At 37.0% G+C, this 21231-nt stretch overlaps 1 protein-coding gene across 1 annotated transcript in view; it reads left to right on the forward strand.

Annotated features, from left to right (window-relative positions):
* LOC136872138 (protein rolling stone) overlaps positions 1-21231 on the forward strand; it is a 131043-nt gene that overhangs the window by 101201 nt on the left and 8611 nt on the right. Inside the window, exons 3-4 of the mRNA XM_067145982.2 lie at positions 241-481; positions 11060-11185. Of these exons, the coding sequence (XP_067002083.2) occupies positions 241-481; positions 11060-11185 (367 nt within the window). The remainder of the gene's footprint in view (positions 1-240; positions 482-11059; positions 11186-21231) is intronic.

A 21231-nucleotide genomic window follows, 5' to 3' on the forward strand; every position in this document is an offset into this window, starting at 1 on the left:
AGGCTCCTTTAAACAAGCAGCATCATAATCAGACTAATTACATTTTTGCACAATTATCCAAGCAACCCAGAATTTTCTAAAATGACTTCATGGAGGAAATGTTGAATTTAAGTATAAGTAAAATTTGTTGCATTACAGTTTCGAAAAAGCCTGTTCTTCTAAACTCTTGCTCATTATGGATCTAAAATTCATATCATAAACATGTCAATTATTTTCTAAAATGAAATTTTTTTGTTTTAGTGGCAGAAGACCTCAGAGGTTAAACTAGTCTACCTAACTTACCGATGGGTCATGGCCGCATTCTTCGTATCGGTGATGATATGTTCGATCTGCGATGCCGGCCGCAACAATGACTTTGGTGTGCGTTACGTCAAGTGGGGCATCTACCTCACAAATTGGGGGTACACTGTTTGTACCATCCAGGCAGTGTTGGCAGCAGCTCTCATCACAAGACAACTCATTAAAGAGAAAAAGGAAGGAGGTAAATTCTTAGTTTGGAAACAAAACTTTGTTGTTTGAGTCATCAGTCCATAGACTGGTTTGATACAGCTCTTCTTGCCATCCTATCCTGTGCTAACATTTTCATTTCTACATAACTGCTGCATCCTACATCTGCTCTAATCTGTTTGTCATATTCATACCTTGGTCTACCCCTACTGTTCTTACCCCCTACACTTCCCTCAAAAACCAACTGCACAAGTCCTGGGTGTCTTAAGATGTGTCCTATCATTCTCTCTCTTCTCCTCGTCAAATTTAGCCACAACGATCTTCTCTCACCAATTCGATTCAGTATCTCTTAGTGATATCTATCCACCTCACCTTCAGCATTCTTCTGTAACACCACATTTCATAAGCTTCCGTTCTCGTTCTTTCCAAGTGAGTTATCATCCATGTTTCACTTCCATAAAATGCCATACTCCAAACTAAACTCATCAAAAACATTTTTCTAATTCCTGTATCAATGTTCAAAGTGAGCAAATTTCTTTTCTTAAGAAAGGCTTTTCTTGCTTGTGCTAGCCTACATTTTATATCCTCCTTACTGCTGCCATTGTTATTTTACTGCCCAAGTAACAATATTCATCCACTTTCTTTAAGACTTCATTTCCTAATCTAATATTTCCTGCATCACCTGCCTTCATGTGACTGCACTCCGTTACTTTTGTTTTGGTCTTATTTCAATCTTGTACTCCTCACCCAAGACTCCATCCATACCATTCAGTAAATTCTCCAGATCTTCTGCAGTTTCAGATAAAATAACATCACCAAATCTCAGGGCTTTGATTTCCTCTCCTTGGATTTGCCTCACCCCTTTCTGGAATTGATGCTTCTTTTTGAAAGCCCTCTATTCTTATCACTGCACACTGATTTTTATATAGATGTAGATAATTCTTCTTTCTCAGTACATGATCCCGATCACCTTCAGAATCTCAAATAGCTTGGTCCATTCAACAATATCCAATGCCTTTTCTAGATCTACAAGCACCATGTATGTGGGCTTGCCCTTCTTCATTTGATCCTCTAAGATCAGACGTTAAGTCAGGATTGCTTCACGTGTGCCTACATTTCTTCTGAAGCCAAATTGATCTTTTCCCAACTCATTTCCAACTTCCCATTCTTCTATAAATCATGTGCGTTAGAATTTTGCAGGCATGAGATACTAAACTAATGGTGTGGTAGTTTTCACACTTGTCAGCACTGGTTTTCTTGGGAATAGGTAGGCTACTTAAAACTTCTGCCAAAAATCTGATGGCACTCCTCCCGTCTCATACATCTTGCACACTAAATGAAATAACCTCGCTATGCTGGGTTCTCTTAAAGTAGTAATTCAGAGGGAATGTCATCAGTTCCAGGTGTAGGTCCATGCTACTTTAAACATCCTTGCACTTCTTCAGCCATTCTTTCTTAGCTGCCCTGCACTTCCTATCCACTTCATTCTTTAATCATCTGTATTCTTTTCTGCCCTCTTCATTTTTTCATTCTTTTATTTTCGTTGTTCATCGAGCAGGTCTAGCATCTAGAGTTATTCGTTGATCTGTCCTTTCTTCCTAACATCCCTTCAGCAGCCCTACTGACCTCATTCTTCATGACTGTCCATTCTTTTTCTACTGTATCCTTCAGGCTTTCTATTTAGTCCTTCTGCAACTTGTTCCTTGAAACAATCTTTCACATTCTTTTCTTTCAACTTGTCTAGATCCCATCTCACTGGATTCCTTCTCTTCAATTTCTTCAACTTCAGGTGGCATTTCATGACCAACAAGTTGTAATCAGAGTCTATATCTGCTCCTAGGAAAGTTTTGCAATCCAACACCTGGTTTCTGAATCTCTGCCCTAACTACCAAGACAAAATAGAATAAGATGGAACAATCTAGGCACAAGCTGCCAAATAACACAAAATTATCAGTGCTGATAAGGATATTTCATTTATTTTTGTTGTTGAACCGTTTCAAACTTTTTTTTTTCTGTGCCATCTTTCTTACATCTAGCATTAATTCTGTAATGACCATTGAAGGGTATTTGTACACATTACTAACATTCTGAAGAACATTGCTAATCTTTTCAAATTATGTCTAGAAAATGCAGTGAAACCTAAGATACACAAAATATTCCCTAGTAATTCTAAGATAAAATGATTTTTCTCATGAGCAAATTTTTTCAAAGAGAAGTCCTGTCCCTATGGTTTGGTTTCCATGTAAATCTGGTGATTCCATGATTGTGATGGATATGTATGTATATGTTCAGTCTTCAGCCGTAAGGCTGGTTGGATCCTCAACAGCTCTGCCATCAGCTGTCGTAGATGGCCTAGGCATCACTGAAGAGGCGTACTAGGGAAATGAGGAGTGAGGTAGTTTCCTGGCTTTCCTCACCGAGCCAGAAGTTGCTATTACATATCAGTCTGCCAAGCCCACTGAAATCCATGCACCAACCGACCCTATGAGCAACATTTTCACACCATTCATAGCTGTGACTGGCTGCAGAAGGAATGGCATTACTAGCATCGCTCATACCTCACTGACTTTCACATTGTCAAAGCCAAGGATAAGACAGATCAATGAAAGTAAAAAAATTGCTCTAGCCCATACCAGAAGTAGGAAAGGCTAGGAAAGCAACAGATAGGGAATCTGCCACCTGGGCGACTGCCCTAAATGCAGATCAGTATTGATTGATTGATTGAAGTCATAGTGCACTAAACACTAGGTCCTGCCAGCAAAGGCATTCAATCTGCATAAAGCTTCCTTGCTTTCAAATCTCTTCAAACAAAACTCCTTAGAAATTCATGAGAAATTTTGCATGTGAATGACATAAAAGACCTGTTTTAAACTAGCGACACATGCATGCTCTAGAATTTTTGTAGTCAGCTATTGTTCTCTTCGATTTGTCAATCTACATTTGTGTGCAAACTAATGGCTTGAATAACCTCTGATCTTTCCCTGCTTGAAAAATTTTCTCCAGATTCCTCCAATATTATTACTGGATTTTGGAAATTATAGGCAGGTCAGATGTAGGCAGGTCAATGAGAAATTATGGAAGCAAGACTATCCAATTGACTCAGACTAACTTGATTGCAACAAACTACAGATAGCACATCTATATTGTTGTACTTTTTGTCCATCAGGATGTATAATGCTGGACTTGGGGTTTGTTACCATAAGAGCTCTTGAAACTCCGCTGATCTGCATTTAGGGCACTTGTCCAAGAAGCAGATTGCCTATCAGTTGTTTACAAAGTCTTCTCTTCAATAATTAAAGAATTCAGAAATTTATCAAACATCTCCCTCGGTAAGTTATTCCAATCCCTAACTCCTCTTCCTATAAACAAATATTTGCCCCAAGTTTTCCTCTTGAAATTAAAGTTTATCTTCATATTATGATCTTTCCTAGTTATAAAACCAACACTCAAACTTTTGTCTTGTTATTCCATGCCTCTTTCTCCACAGGCAGCTCGGAACATACCACTTAGTTGAGCAGCTACTTTTCTTTCTCTCAAGTCTTCCCAGCCCAAATTTAGCACCATTTTCAAAACTACTGTATTCTTTTGTCAGAAATCACCCAGAACAAATATAGCTGCTTTCCTTTGGATTTTTTCCAGTTCTCTCAGTTCTCTAATAAAGTAGTCCTGGCAACGGTCCCATACACTAGAACCATACTCTAATAGTGCTCTTACAAGGGACTCGCATGCCCTCTACATCTTTACCACAACACCTAAATACCCTATAAACCCTAATAACCATATAGAAAGATCCGTGAACTTTATTATTATTATTATTATTATTATTATTATTATTATTATTATTATTATTATTATTAAAATCCTCAATAAAATTGAGGAAAATTTGACAGCAACAAAGTTTTGAAGTATAAAAATCATACAGACATCTGCTAAAATGCAAGATAATGAGCTACAGTTTTTGGAGATGTTTTAAGTGCCAGAATTTTATTCCACAGGAATTCTTTTATATACCGGTAATCTACGAAGACAAGGCTTGTATTTCCAGAAACTTCAGAATACCACTGGACTAAGCGATGAGCTCAGAAGGTGAGTGCTCTACAGTCCAACCTATTTAGCCTGCCCAGAGAGATACAGAATTGCCTGAAAATAATTTGCACTCCCCACAACATTCTATCCTCTCTAAGAATCAAAGAATTGTTTAACCACCTAATCGATACCTTCATTTGCCTTTGGCAATTTTATAAAATAATTCGTAGTAAATGTTTCGTCTGCTTCTCAGTCATCGTCAGCTACATTCACTTATGCTTAGGTATTAAAAAAATGAAAGTACTATATACACTATATTGTTCTCATAACAGACTTGATCTCTTCTCATGAAAAGCTTATAACTATGTCTAATGGGCGGAGAGGGGGGAGGGATGCTTAAAATGTGTAATTAAAAACTTGTCCTTAACTAAAATACTATTAAAACATTTGTTCAGATCCCAATTGAGGAGATAAAATATCTTAAGTCTCTTTCATGCTTCCGCTTGAAAGAGTGTTTGAAAAAACTGGTTAACTTGTTATAATCTTATTACTAACGGTGGACTCCTTATTTAAGTGCTCTTACACGTAAAAACTGGGACATGCTTAGATGTCACTTGTCCATGAACTAGGCAATAGAGGACGGACAACACAGGCACAGACCCACACCCAAGATAGAGGGGAGTAGAGACAGAAATCCACAGACGGGGATCGTGTTATAAACTGTCAAATTGCCTAGTTTGAAGACAAGTGACATCTAAGTGCATCCCAACATTAAATTGCAAGGTCATTTAAATTTGAGAATAGAGTGTCCACCTTTAGTAAAAAGAATATAACAAGTTAACAAGTTTTTTTGTCAAAAACTCTTGAGTGGAAACATGAAAGAGACTTAAAGATTTTTTATCTCCTCAATTGGAAGCTGAACAAATCTGCCCTGATAAGTTAAAAGGCCCTAACTCCAACTTTTTCCAAATGCTTTTTTAGCTTTTCCAAATCGGTGTACAAGCATACACCTTTCTATGCCATTAGAAAGCCCTAAATCTAGAAAAGTGTTGAGTTGTATTGAATTTTATATTGGCCCTAACTCCATTTTGAGGTTTCGATGAAAGAAGTCCCTATGTAACAAAAACATATTAAAAACACCCTAAATCCACAGATTTGTACTTAGGGTCTTCACTCTTCAAGTTAAGCATCCTATCATGGAATCAGGGCCTTCCTTCGTAAGACACCATTGTGGGATTTCCTGGTCCAGGAGGCAAGGCCTTCTTTCATTGGACTTGTTAATGTGACTGGCCGTTTTTTCGACAGCCTAGCTGGAGTGTCTGTTGACAATCCCATTGTTACTTTCTCCCTTTCTCTATTGTAACAGTGAGTGCAGTTCAGTCTGTTTTCTTTTATTTACTTGTTCCATTTTGTAAGTGTTAAAGCAATACCTCATTTTCTTCAAGCAGGCTCTGCAATCGCATTAAGACTGATAAGATAGCACTAGGGGGGGGGCATTGCATCACATTCAAGGGAATTCCTTTCTGTCTCCATAGTGGAATCTGATGGGTCATGGCCCATTTCCACTTCAGTCAGGAAGCGTGAGTGAGGTGACAACGTGCTACTTGTTCTATTAAAAGTTCTATTAAGTTCTATTAAAATTATTTTTTTACATGTAAATGCTAGTCATTTGCCGGTGTGTGAAGTAGTGAAGAAAAAGTAAGAACGGAGTGACAGACATCATTCTGGCATGGCTGACGACACCCCATCTCCAGTGAGTCATCAATAATAAATACCAAGCATTCTGCAGTAACAGTTGGCATACACACCACTATAAGAAATGTAAATGAATGAAACTAACACACAGTATGTTGTTGTTGTAACAGAAACAAACGTTCATCTCCTAATGCTTTCTCGTTTAAGCAAATAGTTACAAAGTTCCTTGTGTTGTCACAATTTGAACACATTTGACTTTGTTTACTGATTAGACCTACATTTGTATGAGCTGTTGCACTGTCTGGTTCTTTTATATGTAACAAACAATTAATATACAGTAAGTAACTTCAAGTGTTTATTGTTCTAGTCAGTCGATCTTTTACATGGGTTGAAAGCACATTGATTTACACAACACTGAAGGTTGTGGTTCCATCCAGTTTTGAAGAGCCTATGGAAGTTGAAAATGATCCAGTACGAAATGAAATAGAAAATTGTCACAATGGTGAAACTTTAAACAATATTGTACCTGCAAAAGAAAAAAGAACATCCTGATTTCACAAAAAGGGGAACAAAAAGAGTAAGGAAGAAACAAAGTATAACTCCAAAAGAAAAAGCACAGAATCAAAAAGTTAAAAGAAAACCTTCCCCCACATGATCCTTGTGGTGACAAATGTCTCTACAAATGCAGCACAAAATTTTCGAAAGAGTGGAGAAACCAGTATAACATTGAATTTTGGAACAAAAATTTCACTGAAAGATGGGACTTCATCATGATATGTGCCACTAAGCTCCCGGTGAAGATGTTGGGATGAATCGGAAACTAGAAAAAATTCTTTTCAATATTTTTTTAATGGCAAAGACGGCGAAAGTCAGAGTGTGTAACTATTTTTTTTCTCACTACTCTTGGGTTTTCTAAAGAAAATAACTCTGTTATTTATGACCGTTTAACATCTGTTCACAAAGATACCATGACTGGTATGACATCATGTTCGAATGACGAAAGAGGAAAGCATCCTAATCATAAGAAAATTGACAGGAGCCTTATTATAAATCATATAAAGAGCTACAACCCAGGTATTGCTCGCTACAGAAGAGAACATGCACAAAATCGACGATGCCTCACAAACGATGTGACTGTTAAAAGGATGTATGATGATTTCATATGAGCTAAAAACATTTGTGACTGTTCTTACAATCTGTATAGGAAGGTTGTTAATGAGCTGAACATATCATTTACAAAACTTGGTCATGAAGAATGTACCATGTGCTTCAAGTTTAAGGAACATGACAGAGATCACAATCAGGAAAAAATATCACCAGACTGTGAGACTTTCATTATTGAAAAGGCTGAAAAAGCAAGAGACTTTTATAAAGAACACACTAAGCAGCAGCCTTCTACTGACACCTTATATGTTTGTACTGATTTACAGAAGGTGATTATATTGCCATGGATGGATTCCTTCCAAGAAGTTGTTTACCTGAAGAAGGGTGGTATTTAATGAAAGTTTTGTTCCTATTTATACCAAACAGAAGACTAAACCTCTTGCAGTCTTGTGGCACAAGGCAATAAGTGGAGGAAAGACACCTTAAATGCATTTTGCAATCATTTCAGAGATGTAAAGCATATCTGTATTTGGCTGGATAATTGCTCCGCGCAAAACAAAAACTGGACTCTTTTTACCTTTCTACTGAAAATGAAAACCTACAACCTGTTTTCCTGTCATTGACCGGGTCAGGGATGTAATGAATGAAACATATATAGGCTGTTATTACAATGGGGTCGCCACTCCCAAGGTGATTTATTAATGAGTGATAAATGCTATGAAATGATAATGGAGAGTGTTGCTGGAATGAAAGATGACAGGGAAAACCGAAGTACCCGGAGGAAAACCTGTCCCACCTCCGCTTTGTCCAGCACAAATCTCACATGGAGTCGCCGGGATTTGAACCACGGTATCCAGCGGTGAGAGACCGACGCGCTGCCGTCTGAGCCACGGAGGCTCTTACCTTTCTACTGTATCTTGTAAATTATTTTCCACAGATTTCTGAAGACATCACTGAAATATTTTTACTTCAAACGAGGTCATACGTTTATGGCTGCTGACTCCTTTCATGAAGTTGAACTGGCTATGAAACAGTATGGAAAGGTTTATGATTTCCAGGATTTTGTTAAGTGTGTTCAACAAGCAAACATCAAAGAACTTACTGTTGGGGACCTTTTTCGCATGGAAAGACTGCACCTCAAAACAAAACATTGCGCATCGAGGTGACAACGTACCTTATCTCAGATGTTGTTAAACTAACTGCTAAATGAAATTCTAAAAGTCTTTTGTATTCTACTAAATACGAGGAATTTTGTTCAAAAGTATTGAACTTCTTGCAAGCTAAATGCATCAAAAACTTTCCCATGCCTGAAAAAATGGACGAAGTACGAGGATTCAATAAGGCAAAGAAAAAAACATTGAAAAACTTGGCCCCCTTATGCCATCTAACCACCGTGGATTTTGGTTGAGCATTGAAGAATTAGAAGAGCGTGACTTGAGCTGACTGACAGACTGATCATGAACAAGGTTCATATGTATGTAAGCTAGTTTTATGTGATTTGTAAACTGAATGAGTTCTTTGTATTTCATGGTATTACAGTTTTTAAATGTTATTGTATGCAGAGCTATTATTTAGGGTTTGTAAATATAATTATGACAATAAAAAGGCCCATCTTCCATACAGGGAGTTAGGGCTTGAGATAATGTATTACAGCACCAAACCTTAAAAAGCCTTAAATCCATTTCTTCTAAAAATAAATATTAAACTATAGCATTAACATTACCACAAAGTTGGGTACATTAAAACAAAAACTTTTACACATCAAAAGCCTTTTAAAGTATCAAAACTGTGAGGCAGGTGAAGAAATTTGTTTTCCTTCTCTCCTGTAAAATGTTTTTCATCGGAGATAGGGCCTTCTGTCTTATGGGGGCAGAAATGTTTTAATAGTATTTTAGTTAAGGATAAGGAGAAGAGATCAAGGCTGTTATGAGAACCACATAGTGCATACTTTTTTTTTTTTTTTTTTTTTTTGTGTACCTAAGCATAAGTCAATGTAGTTGATGTCTGCGAAGCAGATGAAACATGTACTGCGAACGATTTTATAAAATTGCCAAAGGCAAATAAAAGTATCGATTAGGTGGCTAAACAATTCTTAGAGGATAGAATGTCGTGGGGAGTGCAAATCATTTTCAGGTAGTTCTGTATCTGTTTGGGCAGGCTGAGTAGATCAGATGGTAGAGCACTGGCCTTTTGAACTCACTGCTTAGTCTGGTGGTATTTTGAAGTTGCTGGAAATGTAAGCCTTTTCTTAGTAGATTACTGGTACATAAAAGAATTCCTGTGGAATAAAATTCTGGCACTTGAACATCTCCAAAAACTGTAGCTCATCTTGCATTTCAGCAGATGTCTATATTATTTGAACTGAGTGCCTCCTAGCAGGCCATCTGTGCTGTGAATAATGAACTATCTCTCTGAAGATACTTGGACCTTTGATCTTTAGATGTCCCTACTATCGGCTCGTGTGCTCTCTCTGGCAGGACTGACTTAATTTTTGTAAGGGAATTTGCTATTGTCTAAGTTGGTAAACCTTAAGTGTTGGTAAATTGTTTTTTTTCTTCACTGAAGTTTTCACCACTACTATGGCTTCCTTCTTAAGTTATGAACCAATCAGAAATTTCGGTGTGAATTTTTCTAGCCAATTAAAATTCAGGGATGTGTACAGGTCAAGAGAGTTCTGGAACTTTCCCCTCTGAGTTGCTATAAAAGCTGGGCACTTTAGGGCCATTTTGTCACCTTCATTGCTCCGGTCTGTGTGTGTACGGCGTTATTGCAGGCAGGGGAAGCCTTGCTATCGTTGGAAGCCCAAACAACTTAAGGTAATGGCAGACATCTTTTAACATGCGATAGCTCCAGACAGTTAACTTGAGAGGAAGGTTTCAAACTTCTTTCTTAATGTAAAATTCTCAAGTTTAATATCACCTTTTAAATGTAAATTTTCAGCCAAGTCTGAAGACTTTGTTCAGATCCCTGCTGGCAAATATGTAACTTAAGAAATAGTGTTCACCCTTTATTAATTCCCATTAAACTTGGTATGGGGGTGACTTATGATTTTCTAAAATTCTAAATTCTTCAAACTATTTTGGAACTTAAGATTTTGCATCTAGTCACCCATCCGTAGTATCTGCTACTTCGGGCCATAGGCCCATGTAGGATTTTAAGTGTCTTTCAAGAGGAGTTCAAGTGTTTCACCTCCTAGCCTTTTGTTCATGGCTGATCATCTTAAACCTTTTCTTTTGTACATTGAGGCTATTTAGAATGGGCACTCATTGCCCCTGTTTAAATTACAATTATGTATAGACAAGTGTGGAACACTGTCGAGCACAAATGACACTAAATATTGTTTTGAAATTTATCTAGTGTAAATTTGTCAAGGAACTTGGGCCTCTGAGAGGCTGGACTCTAGTAAATTTTTTAGCTCAACGAGTGGAGAAAACATGCTCTTTGAAATAATGTACCTTTAGACCTACAATGCTCATTCCTTTGTAAACCACTGTCAAATCTTCTATTGAACCTGATTTTTGGACTTGCAGTTCATCCTTCTTATCCAAGCTGATAAGCTCTTTAATTGTTGTTTGTTGTTGCTTATTCACATTATCTATCAAATTTTTAATTCAGAAAATAAAAGGAAAGAAGTAAAATTTCTAAATTTAGTACTTTAATTTATGCTCTGCTCTATTTCTGTCCATCCATTCACCCCAGCACCTTCTTACATCTCTGTAAACCACAAAAGCACTATAACAATAATATGTTTTTACTTTTTCATTAATACAAGTACAATTGTTTCCAGAATTGCAGCCACGAGAGTCCAGAAGTATGCCTCTGACATATAAAGTATACTGGGTTCTTCACACTGCAGCAGTTGTCCTTGCCTTAGGTGTAACAATCTGTTACTGGGCTGCAGTTTATAATCCTGGTAAGTATGGAATTAAATAAAATATATCCTTAACATTTTATTAAAGACAACAGATAACTTTGTATGTACAAATTGAAAGATTTCCTTAGTGTTGTCACTCTGCTAGTCCAACAGAAAGTAACAACAATCAATGTTGCTCTGTGTATGAACAGTTCTACCAACAATTATATCACTTGAAGGATCCCCATTAAAGAGAAAACCTTACCAGCCATGGACAAAAAGGCTAGGAACAGAAGCTCAAGAATGGCTGCTAATAGGTGCTTTGATTATGTGGAAGAGCCTAATTCTTCTCTGTACACTTACAGGAAGAACAGAGTTGAATCTAATGGGGTTTTCAGAACTGTCTAGATGCCTGCATGCATGGACATCAGCAAACCATAAATCAAGTAGAAAGCAATATGGAATGATAAGCACAGGTCCAAGAGTTGAAGAATTGCAAGCGGCAAAGAAGAAAGCTTGGTTCTTTATGGGGCGTTTGAGCCCGCACACAACCTCCGATGTCATAAAGAAATACCTAGAAAACAGAGGAATCAAAGATGACGTTACGTGTGAAGAAATAACCAATTACAACACGAAAGCTTTCAAAGTGGGGATTCCATTTGATCTAATGGACAAGAAGAACAATGTCTGTAAGTGATTATGCAAATATGTAACCCATCAATGTAACCTATATTCTCTGTTATGGCTATTTGGCTGCATTAAATATATTAAAAAATTTACCACCTAGTCTTAAAGCTCCCTTGTCAAGTGAGCAATACTGAAACTGATAATCCATCGGCTCTGGTCTGTGTGAACTATTGTAGTGTGTATATATCATTGCTGCATTAACTTCCATTTAACATCAGACATGGCATAATCAGGAACAATAAAATAGAACATCACTTACCAGGTGTATGCATAAGTCTTTTCCAGTTTCTCTAAGAGATGGGGCCAGCGAACAGTACACAGCGTATGAGTTAGACACATATATCTGTTTGTTCATCTGACATTCACCTACAAATAACACAAGTTGAGTCCGCCAAACACTAACATCTGTGTTATATCGTTCAGTGATCGTCATTTGTGCCTGAAAAAAGGACGTTTATGGCACGCATAGATTTTTTTTATTTAATCAAAAAGAGAAAGGCTGTGGAAAGTCATCGTTTGCTGGTAGAAACATATGGTGAACACACTCCATAGATTTGAACATGTGAGACATGGTTTTGACAATGTAAATGTGGTGCTTTGTGTCTGGTGGGATCAGAATGGTATTGTGTTATGAACTCGTGAAGCCTGGCGCAACCATTAATGCACAATGATTCATTTAAATCACGCATTGATTGAAAAACAACCAGAATGGGCCAGAAGACATGGCAAAGTGATTTTGTTGCAAGACAATGCACCATCTCACATTGCAAAACCAGTGAGACACCTCGAAATCGCTTGGATGGGACATCCTTCTGCACCTGCCGTACTGCCCCGACTAGGCGCCATCAATCACCTCTTCGCATCAATGGGGCATGCACTCGCAGAGCAGCATTTCAGAAACTTCAAGGAAGTTGGAAAATGGCTCGACAAAGGGTTTTCCACAAAAGACAACAGTTTTTTCTGGCGTGGTATTCATAACATACCTGAACATAGAAGTTGATAGCCAATATTTTTAATAAACAAAAAATGAATTTCCTTTGAAAATTGCAGGTTTTCTTTACCATAGAAACTGGCAAAAACTTATGCGTACACCTGGTAGTTACAGTAACCATATGCACTACATTCCTCTATTATTATTATTATTATTATTATTATTATTATTATTATTATTATTATAATGCAACTTTATTACATAATTATGAAATTACAGTAGCAGTCTATTAGGTGCAGGGCCTTGACAATACAGTATGCATATGAGAGTCTTTAGTCTTGCAAGACTCATTCTCTGCTTCTTGTACTTAACTTGCAGACTAATTGGCATGTCTTTATTTGAAGTTGATCCTTTAGGACAGATGTTGGCAACTTAAGAATTCCTCTAATCACTGTTACCAGAATCTTCGACAGTTTAATATCCCTATAAAATTCTGTTCCAATGATTCGATCAGTTTGCATCTTCCAAATTACATTTTGGTACCGGTAATTTACAACCTCACAAGTACATTCATCAAAACTCTTAAGAAGGTAATATGGATTTGGGTAGTTATTTAAATTTCGGTAATTCTTTACATACACTACATACATAACACGAGCTGTGTTTCTATTGCTACGGTGAAACTGAATTTGCTTCTACCTACATACATATCTATACATATAAAATAACATGTCCTGACTGACTCATTCATAATCGCCCAGCCAAAACTACTGGACATAAAGAAGTGAAATTTTGGGGATACATTCATATTACAATGTAGGTGTTCATTAAGAAAGGATTTTTGGATATTCTGTCACTGAAGGGGTGAAAAGGGGGATGACTTTTAAATGAGTATATTTAGATCTCAAAAATTGAACAGTTTAAAGATGTGAAAATTGGTACATGGAATCTCCTTTAAAAATAAGGAAATGCATATATTTGGATTTTTTACTTAAAAAAGTGACAAAGGAGGTGAATTTTTAAAATGAGTATCTCTCATAAACTTAACATTTTACAGGTGTAAAAATTGGTATTTGGAATCTATTTTAAAAATAACGAAACAAGCATCTTTTTCGTTTTCGTAATATCCACTCAAACGCGGTGGGGGGGATTGAAAGGACCTAAAATGGGATTGAATCCTTTGAAACATGAAAATTGGTATTTGGAATCTCCTTTGAAAATAAAAACGTGCACTTTTTGTTTTTGGAAAGTCCACTTAAGAGGTGGGGGTGGAAAGAAGTGGAGTTGAATTATTTTTATAAGAATGCTTGTATCTCAAAACCTGAAGATGTTAGATGTGAAAATTGGCATTTGGAATCTCCTTTGAAAATACACTTTTTTTTACTTGAGAGAGGGCTGCTTTTCACATAGTTCTATGTCGTAGCCTTACCAGGTGTATGCATAGGTCTTTTACAGTTTCACTAAGAGATGATGTCAGCGAACAGTATGCAGCGTATAAATTTGACACCTACATCGGTTTGTTCATCTGATAGAAACCTACCAACACACATAAACTGAGTCTGCCAAACACTAACATCTGTGTTGTATAATTCAGTGATAATGTCAATGTTTGTGCCTGAAAAAGAACATTTGCGGCACGCATTTCTTTTCTTATTTACTCAAAGGAAAAAGGCTGTGGAAAGTAATCATTTGCTGGTAGAAACATATGGTGAACACTCTCCATCAATTACAACATGTGACATGGTTTCGACAAATTTCTTTGGCAAGAAAACTATGGTTTGTGTCTGGTGGGACCAGAACGGTATTATGTACTATGAACTCTTGAAACCCAGCGAAACCGTTGCTGCCCAACGCTATCGCCATGAAATGATTAATTTAAATCGTGCATTGATCGAAAGACGACCGGAATGGGCCAGAAGACATGGCAAAGTGGCTTTGGTACATGACAATGTGCAGTCTCGCACAGCAAAACCTGTGTGTATTATGAACCTCTTCGCATCAATGGAGCACATGCTCACAGAGCAGCAATTTCGAGGAAGTTGGAAAATGGCTCAATGAATGGTTTGTTGTAAAAGACAAGTAGTTTTTATGGCATGGTATTCATAACTTACCTGAAAGATGAGTGAAGTGTGTAGAAGCCGATGGCCAATATTTTGAATAAACAAAAAATGAATTTCCCTTAAATTACGTGTTTTCTTCACCACAAAAACCGGCAAAAACTTATGCATACATCTGGTATTAACAGTAACCACATGCACTATTTTCCTCCATCACTGTAATGATGATGATGATGATGATGATGATGCAAATTTATTACATAATTATTAAATTACAATAGCAGCCTAATAGGTGCAAGGCAGTGACATTATAGTACACATATGTGAGTCTTTAGTCTTGCAAGACTCATTCTCTGCTTCTTGTCCTTCACTTGTAGACTAATTGGCATGTCTTTATTTGAAGTTGATCCTTTAGGACAGATGTCAGCAACTTGAGTTCTTCTAATCACTGTTACCAGAATCTTTGACAGTTTAATATCCCTATAAAATTATGTTCCAATGATTCGATCAGTGTACTTCTTCCAAATTACATTTTGGTGCCGGTAATTTACAGCCTCACAAATACATTCTTCTAAAATCTTAATAAGGTAATATGGATTACGGCAGTTATTTAAATTTCAGTTGTTCTTTCAGGTACACTACATACGTAAGACAAGCTGTATTTCTAGGGCCATGGTGAAACTGAATTTCCTTCTACCTAGGTATACACACATACACTGAGTGGCATGAAAAACGCAACACCCAATAAATGTGTAATTATTGTGTAATTATCTATTTAATCAAAGTGAAGCACTTCAACCAATTTTTTAAGATGGGGTATGATATTGGCATTGCTTTGCGAGCAAACAATTGTGTTGATTGTTTATTGCACTAGCTTCAATTTTTGTTTCCCGTGCAACCAGCAAAACACATCGCTGGATGTGAGCCAATAATGTTTTCCTGCTCTCATAGCGCTTATTGTTGTACCTTTAATTGTTCCCCTTTCAATCACACATGTTTGTAGGATCTTTCTGTGATTGCTTTAACCAGCTTTCTGGAGAAAACATGCTGTTAAGCCCTGAACAAGCTGCGAAAGCTGTTGCTTTGGTAGAAGATGGTCGCAGCATGCATAACCTTGCAGAAGTGTTGAGGACTACACCTTCCAAAATTTTCAGAACTGTATGAAGATACAGGGAAACAGGAGGCTTTGCTAGAAGACTAGGATCAGGCCCGAGAAGAGCAACATCGGAGAGAGATGACCACTTCTTACAACTTTAAGTTCTCCGCAACCGCCACACCACCACCGCTGAAGCACAAAATCGACTCCACCAAGTTCGAGGGGTTAATGTTAGTGAGAGAACCGTTCAAAGAAGACTGGAAGAAGCCAATCTTAAGTCCAAAAGGTCTGCTACAGGTCCGGAACTCGCCAGAGAGCATCACACAGCTCGACTACGTTTCGCAGGGGAACATCTTGGCTGGAGAGTACAACAATGGGATCAAATGTTGTTCACCCATGAACCCAATTTGGCCTCTGACCTCTTGATGGAAGAGTGTCTGGAGAAGGCCAGGGAAAAGGTATTCCTCTTGCACATGCTCATTCAGCACACCTTTTCAGGGTGGTTCTGTGATGGTGTGGGCAGGAATCAATACAGTTGCAAGGACAGATTTGGTCTTCGTGGAGAATGGGAACCTTACTGCACATCGGTATCTGGAGGAAATCCTTCTGGAGCATGTTGTGCCTTTTTCTCAGTTTACTGGTGATGATTTTACACTAATGCACGACAATGCACGCCCTCATGTTGCGAGAACTGTGCAAGCGTTCTTGGATGAAACAGGGATATGTGCCATGGCTTGGCCTGCTCAAAGCCCAGATTTGAATCCTATTGAGAAGAGCCCATCAGCACTATCCAGATACCCTACAGGACCTACGGAATGCCCTCCTGGAAGAATGGGAAGCGATTCCTCAACAGGACATTACCGCATTAATCAGGAGCATGCCTGAAAGGTTGAATGCCGTCTTTGGTGCAAGAAATGGCAATACACGCTTTTGAAGATGCAAACAGAGGTCCCTGAGATTGTCTCTGAGGTCTGTCAAGTGAAAGTGTGAAGAGTATAACATTAAAATAGAAGTGCATTACTTTTATGAGCTTACTAAATATATTTCCTTGAAATGTGCATCTTTGGCTTAATTTGTCCAAATTGTTTATAATTGTCTTTTCTTTCCATTGTTAGACACTTAGATGGTACAGTACCACAATATCTATATATATAAAATAACTCGTCCTGACTGACTGACTGATTCATCATCGCCGAGACAAAACTACTAGACATAAAGAAATGAAATTTTGGGGATATATTCATATTAAGATGTGGGTGCTCGCTAAGAGAGGATTTTTGGATATTCCGTCGCTAAGGGGGTGAAAAGGGGGGTGAAATTTTAAAATGAGTGTATGTATATCTCAAAACTTTAAAAGTTTACAGATGTAAAAATTGGTATTTAGAATCTTCTTTAAAAATAAGGAAACACGTATTTTTTTTTGTTTTGCTTTCAGAAAATCCCAATAGGAGGGATGAAAAAGGGTGAAAATGGGGGAAAATGTGTTGAATGCCTTTAATCAGGATACTGGTACTTATATCTCAGAAACTGAAGATATTATAGACCTGAAAATTGGTACTTTTGATCTCTTTTAAAAATAAAGAAACACGTATTTTTTTGTTTTTGGAAAATCCTAATAGGAAGGGTGGAAAAGGTTGAAAAAGGGGTCGAATGCATTTCATGAGTCTACTTATATTTCAGAACCTGAAGATATTACAGACCTGAAAATTGGTATTTTGGATCTACTTTAAAAGTAAAGAAAAAGGTATTTTTTCATTTTTGGAAAATCCAAATATTGGGGGGTGAAAACGGGGGTGAATTTTTTAAAATGAGTGTCTACATCTTAAAACTTTAAAATTTACAGATGTAAAAATTGGTAGTTAGAATCTCCTCTAAAAATAAAGGAACATCTATTTTTTTGTTTCCTGTAAGTCCTAATAGGAGGGGTGTAAAAGGGTGAAAAATGGGTTGAATGCCTTTAATGAGGATACACATATCTCAGAAACGAAAGATATTACAGAACTGATAATTCGCATATGGGATCTCCTTTAAAAATAAAGAAACACGTACTTTTTAGTTTTTGGAAAAGCCAATTAATGGCGGTTAAACAGGAGTGACAAATTGGGGTAAATTTTTTGAAAGACTATATCTACAGAATATCTTGGAAACGTAAAATGTTACAGACGTAAAAAGTGGGTGTAAATCTCCTGTAAATGTAAAGAAATATAGGCGATTTGTTTTTGGAAACTCTACTTAAGCGGAATCCAAAAGGGGTGAAATTTTAAAATGAGAATTTTTACGGATATCTAAAAAAACTTAACATGTTACAGAAGTGAAAAATGGTATTTTTTTATCTCTATTAAACATAAAGAAAAGTGTATTTTTAGTTTTCGGAAATACCACTTGGGTGGAGGGCGGGGGGGGGGGGCGGGGGTAAAAGTGACTGAAAATGGTGATGAATTCTTTTAATTAGGCTACTGATATCTCAAAGATGAAGATGTTACAGACGTGAAATTTGATATTTGCAATCTGCTTTAAAAGTAAAGAAACTCGTATTCTCGGAAAATCCAATGAAGGGGGGGGGGGGGGTGAAAGAATTGAAACATTAGTTGACTTAATTGTATGAGAATACATACATCTAATACTAAAGTTGTTACAGACGTGAAAATTCGTATTTGGATCTCCTTTAAAAACAAAGAAAAAGGCGTTTTGGTGGGGAAACCATCTTGGAGGGCGGGAGTGTAGCATCTTGGAGGGCGGGAGTGTAAAGGAGTTGAATTTCTTTCATGAGGACACATAAATCAAAAACTGAAGAAGTTAGTCGTGATAATTGGTATTTAGAAGATCCTTTAATATTAAAGAAACAAGTATTTTTTGCGGGAAAATTCATTTGGGGGGGGGGGGATTAATGTGAAATGAAGTGAAAAAAAGTAAATTATTTTTATGTGGATACTTATATCTCAAAACTGAAGGTAATAGACGTGAACATTGGTGTTTGGAATCTCCCTTAAACATAAAGAAACAAGCATTCTTTTAATTCTTTGGGGGGGGGGGGGTGGCGGTAAATAAACTTAACGGCGGTGGGGTGTAGAAGGAGGTGAGACCAATTGATTGTACTGTTATTAATGTACTTATAAGGATCCTCCGTTGCTCAGGCGGCAGCGCGCCGGCCTCTCACAGCTGGGTTCCGTGGTTCAAATCCCGGTCACTCCATGTGGCATTCGTGCTGGACAAAACGGAGGCGGGACAGGTTTTTCTCCGGATACTCCGGTTTTCCCTGTCATCAGCCATTCCAGCAACACAATAATAATAATAATAATAATAATAATAATAATAATAATAATAATAATAATAATAATAATCCGGAGCGTCGTCAAATGTGCGGACCGCGCTGGAAACGGCTCCTGGACGGGTAATGACTAAGAATGCAGTCCGGCCGTGGGTTCAGTGCCGCCAAGGCACCCAGTATGACAGCACACCGGATCTCCTGAAGGATTATATCCATATTAAAAATATTATAGGAAAAGATGGCAAAGATTTACGGACCCAACTGACCTGGAGGAATACCTGAGCCTAACCCGAGAAGTACGAAATCGATTGCTGGAAAGGAAGATTTAAAAATGCGAGGAAACGTGCCGTAAAATAATAGATCGGGAATTTTGGTGGATTCTCGCAGAAAACGAGTCAGATCGCGAATTTCGGCGGATTATATATCTAAAACAATAAGCATTCAATTATAAATTTCAGTATAATACCGTAGCGAAGCACGGGTATCTTGCTAGTTCTATCATAAGATAGTGGATTAGTGCCATGAAAGCATCATAAATTTAAAATAAATCATAGTTTTTAAAAATAAATTGAAGGGTTGCATTTTTTTGTGCCGCTCAGTGTATATATAAAATACATTTATATTACAACGTATGTGCTCACTAAGGAGGATTTTTGGATAATCCGTTGCCAAGGGGGTTAATTTAAAAATGTATCTATATCTCAAAAACTTAACAGTGGACAGTGTAAAGACGTGAAAATTTGTATTTGGAATCTCCTTTAAAAATAAGGAAATGCGTATTTTTTGTTTTTGGAAAATAAGGGGGGTGAAAAAAGGGTTGAGTATCTTTTATGATAATACTTATATCTCATAAACTGAAAATATGTCAGAAAATTGGTATTTGGAATCTCCTTTAAAAATACTTATTCTTTTGTTTTGGGAAAATCTACTTAAGGGGAGATGAATTTTTGTAAATGAGTATATCTACAGTATATCTCAAATGTAACATGTTACAGACGTGAAAATTGGGATTTGGAATCTCCTGTAAAAGTAAAGGAATAAGCATAATTTGTTTTCTGAAAATCCACTTAAGGTGAAGTGTTGGGGGGGGAGGGAGTTGAATTTTAAAATGAGGATGTCTACAGTATAACTCAAAATTAACATATTACAGATGTAAAAAATGGTATTTTTAATTTATTTCAAAAATAAAGTAACTTATTTTTTTCTTTCAGAAAAGCACTTGGGGGGAGGGGGAGGTAAAAAGTACTGAAAAAGGGGTTGAATTATTTTTGTTAGGATACTGGTATCTCAAAAACTGAAGATGTTACAGATATGAAAATTTGTTTTTGGGATCTCTTAAAAATAAACACTTATTCTTTTGGTTTTGGAAAATCCAATTAAGTGGGAGGGGGTAATGAATTGAAAAATGAGTTGAATTCGTTTTATGAGGATACTTACATCTCAAATGAAGGATGTTACAGATGTGAAAATTGGTATTTGAAATCTCCTTCAAAAATAAAGAAATGCAGATGGGGGCAGGGGGATAAATTTAAGAGGAGTGTAAAAGGAGTTGAATTGTTTTTATGAGGATACAAATAAGAAGTGCACTTAAAACAATACACCCCTAAAGAGTTTTGGCTGAGGTGAGGAATGGTGCCAAAAAATAAGCATTTATATGAAACAGTTTGAATTATGAAGTTAAAATTTCAAATGATATACTAGGTGTTGAATAACAGCAGGTTTGCAACAAATTTAACCCCTCAGAGTTAAATGGGGTTTAAGATCCGTAAAATACGTTCATTCCTTACTCCAAAACGGTTCAATGTACGAAGACAAAATTCCAAATCCTAGGAATGAAATGGGAAATTTTTTATATGTTCCTCCCGTGAAGTGTTAAATTAGGTTAGCTCCATAAATGAAATTATTTATGCCTCCAAAACCATTTGATGTACAAAGTTGTAATTTTACAAGAGCCTTTGTACTACAGTAGGTGTAAATACTTTACTTAAGTGTAATACTTTAAAATATTTCTCCCCTAAGGTGTTTGGATGGTGGGCGAGACCTTCAAAAACGCATCCAATGTTCCAA

This window comes from Anabrus simplex, chromosome 4 (assembly GCF_040414725.1).
Source record: "Anabrus simplex isolate iqAnaSimp1 chromosome 4, ASM4041472v1, whole genome shotgun sequence".
In the NCBI taxonomy this organism is placed as follows: domain Eukaryota; kingdom Metazoa; phylum Arthropoda; class Insecta; order Orthoptera; family Tettigoniidae; genus Anabrus; species Anabrus simplex.